Raw genomic sequence first — 10668 nt, forward strand, 5'->3', positions numbered from 1 at the left:
ACAAGCCACTATAATTACCATTAGCAGGATCCAGAGAAACATTAGGAACGTTTATCATGCAATATTCTTTCCATGCTTAAGCACTGAAGCCATCAAAGATTCCTCTTGCTTCATATCACCTGGGATTCACGTTTTATGTCACAGTATGGATACAGGAAAATACAGTTTTCCACTTGGTACCTTCTAAATTCTCTCTTTCTCTTCCCCTCTCTTCCTTTCTCCCTCCCTCCCCCTCATCTCCCTTTCTTGTTTTTCTTTCCTTCTCTCTCCCTTTCTCTCTCTCTCTCTCTGTTTCTACCTCCATCTCTCTCTGTCTATGTCTATGCCTTTCTCTTTCATTCTGCCCAAATAAAGAACTTGGAATTTAATTTAATTTTTGCTCTTAAAAATACTCACACAGTCACAGTTCTTAATGTCCTCAGTGACGATTTTGAGGGGAATGCTCTTTGGCTGGTCCTTCTCTTTGGCTAGATTGATGCACCTAATCACATTCAATAATAACCCAAAATAGAGTAGGATGGATTAGCTATTAGCTTCTTTTCAAATAATCTATACTGCTAATATTTTCAGTCTACTTGGTTATTTTTGAAAGCATATAAATAGACTCGGCAAAACCAAATTATGAGTTGGAAGAATATGCAAAAATACTTCATGAAAGTAAGACATGACCCAGAAAATAACGGGTTGCCCCTGTCGTGTGAGATTTTGCAGTAGATCCAGTCCTCAGAGCTTTCCTGCCTGGTTGGAGGGCCCAGCACCTTCCTGGGTTCAAGGGTAGGAAGTAGCAGCTGCTTTGAGAATCACTCAGTAGAGTAACCTGCACTTAGGGGAATTGAGCGTGTGTTTTGAGAGTAACATTGGATCCAATCATTAGGTTGGAGAGAAGGGGAAGATGAGAGTGACAAGCAGAACTTCCTCAAAAATAAGCAAAACATGCATGTAAGTGAGAGAACAATTTTGCAGTAGCAGCCGGGTAAATCTAAACAAGGAGTTATTTGAGGATGCTCAGACAGCTTCTACTAGAGAGAGGGAGAATAGTTTGAGGGCGCTGCTATGAAGAGATCTGCAATCTTTTATTGTGGATCAAAGATTTAGAATAGGTATACTGAAAAAATACCTTTGAAGGGAAGAGTGCCATTTTTCCTTTAGTTCTGAAGAACTGCAATTTAAAAAAGGGAGAAAAAATTAAACTACATAAAATACTTATCCTAAGATATTAGAACTGCCATTGCAGATGAAAATAGCAGCAGCTGTTTATCACTGACGTGGATGCGCGTGTCAGTTGTGCTCTCCTCATCGTTGGGCATTTGATGGGCCCTGCTGTTTTCCAAGCAGTGTTGCAGCGATGGGAAATAGATTGTAAAGTGGGAGAGCAGTTGGTTTGGAATCTAAACACGTAATTGCAACTATGTGAGGCAAGCTATGTGATCACGGGCAAATCAATTAGCCACTCTGAGTTTCAGTTTCCAGAACAGGAAAAGGGTTAATTATACCTCAGAGCATTCCTGCAGCTGGCAGTGCTATTCAAATATAAAAAAGAACCCCTGTGAACCCAGAAGTGCAGACTCAGGAAGTCCAGGGTCGGGGGGCCACATTCCCCATCCTCGTGCCAGTCTAAGAACCTGTCTCGGAACACTAATTTGTACTCTGGGACCATACCTTTGTCTTGAATTGTCACCTCTCTATAGACATCAAATAAGACAATATGTACACAGCAATTCAGGCAACCCAGTATTTGATGACATGATTAATTTTATTTGTATAATTAAATACTATTTTTCAGGGAATGAATTTGGGAGTATAAAAGCAATTTTTCAAACTGACCTGGACTATTTAATAGTACTTGCTCATGGAAGAAATTCCAGTGATTTAAAAACACAGCTACTCGCTGGGGATTAGGGGCAGGATGTTGAGAGGGGCCCTAAACCTTACTCCACATACCCTGAAGATCCACCTCCCCAAGTAGCTCCTAGAGCCCATTTGAAAAAGCACTCATCCAAAAAGGAAAGGAAATTACTCCAATAGTTCCCACTGTTCATGATCAATTTGCACATAAAAACCTTTTGGGGGAAAGTACACACAAGTGTCATTATGAGAGGTCAGAATAGGAGTCATTGAATACAAAAGCTGTAGGTCTTACCTGAAGGTGGCCACAAAGTTCACTGTGGGCCAGCCCAAGACAAAGGACCTCTTGGCAGAGGTGTCGGCTTCTCCGAATTTGTCCAAACAGTTGGCAATCCATATGGTGTTCAGGGGTACTTTATTTTTTATTTTAAAGTTTTTTTTGTAACTAGAAAGATAACCAAACAAGACCTCTGTTAGTTTGTTTCTTAAATGTTATGGGAACAGCTGTGCTCATGGAAAGATGCCAGTTCTCACTGCCCCAGGGTGCAGCGTGCCTCCTTTAGCTCTGTGACCCTCTGTGCTCCGCACAGTCAGGGGTTGGATGGGTCTTTACAAAGTGTATGCTGAGTGACGCCTGGCTCAGGAAGGCCCTGAAAACACTTCCTCAATGGCAGCAAATAGCCATTTTTCTGCATGTTGAGTATTGAGTACTGACCATACTCTACATTTTAGAGCTTTTTAAGAGAACCATTAATTCATTTATTATTCATTTATTATTGTTATATTTGTTATTATATTCACATATATCATTTTATTTACTTAATGATTTATTATTACTATAATTAATTATGTGTTCATGTCTTGCTTACTTTAAAAAGCCTTTGAGTAGCTGAACAAAGATACATGATACATGATTTATAAAGATAATTATACAACTTTTTTCTTGAGAATCAGACTAAAACAGCAATAAGCTTGGATCAGAGGGATTTAAAATACATTTTCAGCCTTAATTTTTTAAAAGATTTTCTAGCGTTTAAGCATAGGTTATTTTAAATTTCCTTTATTAAGATTTCATTCATACCATTTTCTATCAGTTTCCGGATCAAACTGAAAAACTGTTAGCGCGCTGACTGAGCTCAAAATTCAACCAATCAATCGATTGGCCCCACATCAGTGCCCAGGAGGTCTTACATGTGAGTCATGGAGATATTTCCCATTCATCTCTGAGGAATCGGAAGGTGATCGACTTTGTCAGCAGTGAAACGGTTTTCCGACAGTTTCTTCCTAATCTCCTTTGACCTCTGACATGGAAACCACTATATCTCTCGGTTAACTCACAAATTTAACACTCAGGCGAGCCTGAGATTTAGACGGTACAAGTCCTCTGAAGGATGCCTAGGGAACACGGGCACGCCACTTCGGAATTGCCTCCTATTCAGAACCACATGTGGAAACGCTAAAGCTAAAATGAGACCCAAGACACCTCAGGTTCAAAAACCCCTAAGACTCTGCTGACTCATGGGACAGTTAAAGCAAAAAGGCTTCAACGGGATTTATGAAATGAAAATAATTCTGCAGGAAGCCTACCTGAAGGATGACCTAGATTCAAACGTTAGGGTACAGTGGATGCAAATACGCCTTGTGACACAAGTGGCTTCTTAGACGTTTATTTCACATTTTTACCCTATGTTGATGTGTTTGAAGATTTGTGTGAAACACAATCAATTCTCAGATAAAATAATTGTTCTAGATTGTAGCTCTAAAAGAAGTACGAAGCTAAAAATAGTCTACTGCCGATAGGAAAGAGAGACACGTGTCTACTTGTTTTTACAGATTTTAAAAGTTTTGTCCATGTGTGGAGACACCTAAGGTACTGTGTTGAAAATTCCAAATACGTGCACCTGAAAGAGTCATTTCTTTAATTCTCTCCAAAGTTCCATAAAGTCCCAAGATTATCCACTTCCTTGAGACCAAACCACGGAGTTGTCAAAAGCCCAGAGTATGGTTTTCAGTCTCCTATAACATTTATTGAGCTCCCACCACATGCCAAGCACTATTCTACATATTTTACTTAATCCTCAATCCACTATATCTATTAGCTCCATTTTATAGATGAGGAAACTCACAGAGAGATTAAGAAAATTGCCAAAAGCAAGAGATGGGCTTTGAAGCCAGACAGCCTAAGTCATGAGCCTATGCTCACAACCACTCGGCCTCCATGAGTGCTGACCTGGACAGTTCCATGTAGTGCCCTCCTCATTGTTCCTACCTTCAGCCTCCTTTCTCCCCTCAGAGCCATCAGGCTTTCTGACGGCATTGTTCTCTCGTTTGAGACTGAGAGGATCAATCTCCTGACATTCTATCAACAAAGCTAAATGATAGCCTGGAAATACTGAAAATGTATTACAGCAAAGGCTTGTACTACAGTGGATTCTCCTGAGATCTCACCACGTTTCTCTGCTCTCAGTGACTGACTCTTCAGATTATGTCAGTAGAAATGAGAAGGGATGAACCTTATGTAAACTGGCTCAAAGGGAGCAGGAGGACAAAGGCAGTTTTTATTTCTACCGCGTGGGCCCTCGCTATCGATCTGCTGAGATGATGGTATCCCTCTTGCTTTCTTCTACCTCAACTTGGACACGGGAGCGTGAACCCCGGTGAAGTGTGGAAAGCCACAGATTCTAGGGAGATTCCCCTCATTCTAAGGCACAGGTGTTCCCTTAGATGCTGGGAGTAGGGGTCATGGTATCTTCTGCAAGAATCTTTGTAATTCCACTGATAATAAGCTAATAGTCATCTTCATCTTTTGACCTAAACAAAATTGGATTTCGTTGTTTCTATATCCTTTAATAACTAAATATGAGGACAGAGATGTCTGAGGGGGGTGTGAGCTAAGTAAGTACAGTCTCTTCCTTTCTGTACGTTCTCCATGGGCCTCTACGAGTATTAGTATCTTATGAAGTAGATGCTGTTTAAAAAAACAAGTCATAATTTCATTTGAAAGATAACTTCTTATTTAGCATTCTAATGAATATCAAAAATGTTAACAAAGTTCCCATCTGACTTTAATTCTTGAGAACCAAAGTTTCTAATGTAGTATGAAAAAAATGAAAAAAATCTCCAAACAATTTCCACTGACTGTTATTAACATCCAGCACAACGGGAGAAATATAATTTCCTCATGAAGAAAGAACATATAAATCCCCTTTATTATTACACACAAACTAAAGTTCATTTAGTCTGACTAATATATACGCAGCAGTCAGTCAACTATTTACTCCCTTTGTGTTGGTTTCTGTAGCATCAACCTGGAGAAGAAAGAGTTTCCAACTGAAGCCTCAAGACACACTGAGGAAAAACGGAACCTAAGTCACTCCACCCCCTTCCCTGAGCAGAAAAAGCAGGCACTAAACTCAGGTGATAAACTTGAACAGATCGATTCAGGACATAACACAATCCTCCATCTGAGAGCGAGTCATGACAGAAAGGAAATAAGCAGCTTGTTGCGGGTGGCTATTTCATTGTAGTTGTTGTTTCTTTGTGGGAAAAAAATAAATAAATTTTCTCATATGAACAGTAATCACGAATGTCCCCAAATGTTTACTATGGAAATGATCTAGTAGCCAGCTTTCTAAAAGCTGTGGTAAACTCTTGTACAAGGTGGCAGCATTGAGTACTGCTTGCTTCCTGCTATGGACTGAATAGTGTCCCCAACTCCCACCCCACTCCCCACCGCCCAATTCATACCTTGAAGCCCTAACAGCCAATATGTCAGTTTTGGGAGATAAAGCTTATAGGAGGTAATTAAGGTTAGATGAGGTCATAAGAGTGGGGTCCTAATCCAATAGTATTGGGAGGAAGAGAGAGATCTCTTTCTCCACAGGCACGCACTGAGGAGAGGCATGCGAGCCCATGGGGAGAAGGCAGCCATCTGCAAGCCGGGAGGGGAGGTCTCATGAGGACCCGACCCTGCTGACAGCCTTATCTCAGACTTCCAGCCTCCAGAACCATGATAAATTTCTGTAAATAAATAAATTTCTTTCCTGTGTGGTGAGGAAATGACTAACTTTCATCTGCTTGGTAGCTGGTGAGAAATGGAACAGAATGCTCAGGGAACTGAAAAACAAATGAGAAGTCTAGCTATCAAAAAAAAAAAATCAGAGGCCAAAATAAAGATAAGAAAATATATTTAAGATGAGTGAAAGTGCCTCCAGGTGTAGCCTTGGAGATGGTGATGTCATAAAGAGGACAGAGAGAAAAAGACTCTGTCCAGGGCTTGGCATGAGGTCCACTTGAAGCACTAATAATAAATAAATGAATCTCTGTAAATACGTTTCTGTGGTTTAAGCCAACCAGTCGATGATATTTGGTTTTGGTAGCCTGACCAGATGAAGACAGTTACCTTATCCAAAATCTCTGCTCTCTCTAGATCAAGGTCTTCTGATGCAAATCAAATGCCTTAGATCACCTACACTTTCCAACACTCCCAATGGATGTAGAAAGCATATAAAAGTAATCTTTCAGGAACCGAGTCTCATAAACAAGAATATTATTGAATAAATTGATAGAGATTGTGTCACATCATGAAACCCTTGAGAAGACACAGAGAGCTATCTGAAAAGCAGTACGTGAAAGATGGTGGGCATCTTCTGTGATAATGGACCACCCAAAATAAAAATTCAGCTCTGAAATGGATGCAATTTGCTAGGAGAAAAGAACACTGTATCAGTATAAAATGTTTTTAGCAGAGTACTGTAGGTTCTATCAGACCCGTTCAGAGGTTAGCAGTATCTGAGACAAGTGGCTTCTGGTAGGAAAACAAAGGTCTCCTACTCTGCTAAATGCTGTAACAATTACAAAGGAGAAAAGAAAAGTGAAGGAGAAAGTATTCCCCTTAAAAATTGGATGTGAGTGGTCTGCAAAGTCCTGACAAGCAGGAGATGAGTGTTGTGGTTGCTTGCTTTTGTGTGTCTCAGGTTGAGCACGGAGGAATACAACATGGTGTGACAGGAAGAGCATGGCCTTGGGATGAAGGCAGACCTGCGGTGCAGTCTCTCCCACCATTTTCCTGTGTATGACATCGGGCCAGTTCCTGAGCCTTCCTCAGTCTTTGTCTTCCTATCTGAAGCCTGGAGATGATAACAGTACCTGCCTTGGAGGGCTATTGGGGAAACTAAACAAGCCATCTGTGATGCTCCTCGTGTGGTCCCAAGAATGCATCCAAGAAATTTCAGTTTCCTATACTAACCTTGCTTAAATAAAGAGATTGGTAACTATTCTACACTTTTTAAAATAATGCCTCATTCCCTCTATCAGGAGCAGAGTGCTTTGAATGGACCTCATGCCAAGCCCTGGACAGAATCTTTTTCTCTCTGTCCTCTTTATGACATCGCCATCTCCAAGCCTACATCTGGAGGCAATTTCACTCATCTTAAATATATTTTATCGTCTTCATTTTGGCCTCTGATTTTTTTTTTGATAGCTAGACTTCTCATTTGTTTCTCAGTTCCATTTCTCACCAGGATGTGAGTTAGCCATTTCCTCACCACAAAGGAAAGGTTGATTTCAAGGATGAGAGAGAAACTAGGTGATTGTGGTGTGTTCTGTGAAATCCAGACAAAAGAGAGAATAGAGGCAGCAGCACCACAGGGTGGGTAATAGCCTGTGTGCTGAAATTAACAGACCTAGTTTCAAACACGGACTCCACTAATTGCTAAGGTGGTGACCTGGGGAAAGGCAGCAGACCTCCGGGCCTCAAGGTCCTCCGTAAGATAAGGAAAATGAGCCTATCTCACTGGGTAGTTGCAAGGGTCAGACAAGATTCGGTACATAAAGTCCTCAGCATAATTCCTGACAGAAAAAGCTTCTGATAAATTATGCTTCTTATTATTAACGTCGCTCAGATTAAATATAGCATTTTGCAAAGTCAGTGCTTGCGTGTCTTACCTATGACATGGCGTAACTAACTGAGAGCTAGTGGTGAGGGCAGCCAAGAAAAGAGTTTTCATTTTCTCTAGTAATGAAAAAGCTTCTTGACAGTTTGTTTGGTGAAATATTATTTGTCTTTTATGGTGTTTCATAAATCATGAAAACAGAGATGAAGAAAGTAAACAGATGACCTTGCATCCACCTACGGTTAGACATTAATTGAGCAATTACCATGTTCTAGGCTGGATATTGGTTACATTTGTGTCCAGGGTTGGGAAGAAAGTGCACCCATTTGGTTCTGTCTCCAACATATGTTCCAAATCTGTCTGCTGCCTCTTCTCACTGCCACTCCCAAGATGGAATCCTTGTCATATTTCATCAGAACCACTGCCTCCCTAACTAGTCTCCCTGTGTCCACTCTTGCTTACCCACCAATCTGCTATCTACCAATAGGCAGAACAATATGCTAAAAATATAAACCAGATATGGTCACTTGCTTAATTAAATACGCTTCAGCATAATATTTCAACACTTATTGTGGCCTGTGGAGACCCTGTGTGGCTGGACCCCTGACCACAGTATCTTACCTGATATTGAGCCCCACACTGCAGGCTCCAGTCACATCAGCCTTTCCTGAACCCCTCCCTCCAGAGGGCTGAGTTGCACCCACTGAGTCCTGCTGGTCCCTCACCCTAGAAGGCTCAGCCACCTAGTCTAGGAATGCGGCTGCTTCTCATCCCATAGGTTTGGTTTAAATGCTGCCACCTCGGAGAGACCTTCATAGACAGCCCCTCTCTAGGATGGTCCCATTTTCTTCTCCACATGGCACCCTCTTCTCTCTTATGAGAAGCACTAACTTCAATGTGTAATTTCCCTCCTCTTATTTTTATCATCTGTCCGGAAGCTCCAGGCAGCAGAGACCCTGCCTGTCACATTCTCAATTGTGTTCTCTAGGGACAGGGCACAGAAGAAGACCTCTGTCGATACTTGTTGAATAAAGGGAGGATCAAAACATTTGCAAAAGCAAAAGAAGAAAACCACTTAATATTTTCCCACAGTAAGGGTTGGTGAAAACGCAATCTGGTGGTAATCAGGGGAGCCTGTAGTGTACACTGACTTTTTGTTAGCTATCAGCAACAGATCGCTGAGCAAGAAGAGGTGCCGCTTCTGCCTCCTCCAGCCTCTTTTGAGTTCCACGGGGCCGTGGATCAGCAGGGTGCGACCGGCACTCTCAGATGATGTAGCATTTTCACTGTGGGTGTCCACCTCAACAGAAGAGCTTTCCCTGCAATGCAACAAACACCACAGGACAACCAGTCACCCATCAAATACCTGATAGAGTTTTGTGCCAAAGGTCAAGGTTAATACGACACTAAAAATGAGCCTCGATCTCCAAAACAGAACTCTATAGCTCAAATTCAAGTCACCAAATTACAGAAAGCTATTAAAAAAGATGAGGGCACACAGGGAGTTGAGGTAGATGGAGAATGGTTTCAAGGACATGCCCCCGGGCATGCCAACTCTTAGAGGTGGGGAGAAGGGGACAGCAGCAAAGCAAAGATGGCCACGAGCTGTTGGGAAGGGGAGAACCAAGAAGCCAAAGGTTGAGAATATTACAAGAAGGTAAAAAAAAAAAAAAAAAAACCCAAAACCCAGGACAATTTGTGGCCTGAGACAGATAAAATAAAGTGACCTAGAGATTTGTGAAAAAGTAATTACAATTTAGTTTCATGTTAACATAAAAATTTAGATAACTGAAGATTCTGGAAAATTGACTCCAATCGTAGCTAAATCAGTATTCAAGTTTTGGGGGGAAATTCTCAAAGATCAGCAAATAATACTGGAAACATCAAAAAGTTTCTAAACACAACAGGGTCTTAGATATTATTTTGTTGAGCTATAACTAAGCTCTAAGCTATGACTCTTTGGTCATAAAAGGTAAAACAACTAAATTTCACAGGACACAAAAACTCTTTCATGAATAGGGAGATATTGTCATAGGTCTACAGAAAATTCTGTCTCGTGGAGCCAAGAAAGAGTCTCCCTTGAGTATGTAAAGCCTGCTTTCTGTGCTCAGCAGCACTGAACCTTGTGAACATGAGGAGCTTTTCATGAAAGCAGTGCTGAAGGTAAGAATCAGTTCCCATGTTTTAGGAGAAACAAAACAGAACACTTCCTGTGACTGCTAGTCCCTTTGGACGATCAAAAGTAGTATATTCAAAGACTACCTGCGGAGGTGAAGCCTTGAAGGACGGCCTGAAAGCTCAAAGCGCTTTTTGATTGATGAAAACATCCCGTTTTCTTCAATTCTTGGCACTGACTATCGAGCACGTCTACAGCACTTGGCAGAGCACTGTAAACTAGGCCCTGGAGCCTGAGAATTCTGAAGTTGTCAAGGCCACCGGCCGTTATGACTTCAGGGTTCTAAGGCGCATGCCATAACTGACAAACTGACATATCTGTTTCCCTGGTTTTGCCTGCATCTTTTGAGTTTTTAAAATTAATCTATTTACTTTGAGATAACTGTAGATTCACAGGAAGTTGTAAGAAACAACCCAGAGAAATTACATCAACCTTTTACCTGGTTCCCCCAATGGTACTATCTCTCTAAACTATAGTACAATACCATAATTAAGATAGTAGCATTGATACAGTCAAGATACAGGACATTTATTTCCATCACCACAGGATCCTTTCTCTGCCCGGGCTCCATGATTTCTTCTGGTACCAGCATATCCAGTAATCGTCAACACTGAAGCGAGAGGTCAGGGTCCAGGAGAGTCTGGCTGTTTTTCCAGGAGATGCAGAGGGAGGGCAGCTGAGTCAGCACAGGCTGGGAGAGGGAACCTGCAGACACAGACAGGCATGGTTGCTGGGCAAGAATCATGGGAAATT

At 41.5% G+C, this 10668-nt stretch overlaps 1 protein-coding gene across 1 annotated transcript in view; it reads right to left on the reverse strand.

Annotated features, from left to right (window-relative positions):
- The window catches only part of LOC123287856 (rho GTPase-activating protein 20-like), a gene marked incomplete at its 5' end in the record, with an annotated part of 28223 nt that extends 19136 nt beyond the window's left edge, over positions 1-9087 (reverse strand). The window contains 4 exons of the mRNA XM_070516818.1: positions 397-481; positions 1118-1159; positions 2141-2290; positions 8891-9087. Of these exons, the coding sequence (XP_070372919.1) occupies positions 397-481; positions 1118-1159; positions 2141-2290; positions 8891-9087 (474 nt within the window). The remainder of the gene's footprint in view (positions 1-396; positions 482-1117; positions 1160-2140; positions 2291-8890) is intronic.
- Positions 9088-10668: the final 1581 nt, after the last annotated feature.

The sequence above is a fragment of the Equus asinus genome, chromosome 8 (assembly GCF_041296235.1).
Source record: "Equus asinus isolate D_3611 breed Donkey chromosome 8, EquAss-T2T_v2, whole genome shotgun sequence".
Lineage (NCBI taxonomy): Eukaryota > Metazoa > Chordata > Mammalia > Perissodactyla > Equidae > Equus > Equus asinus.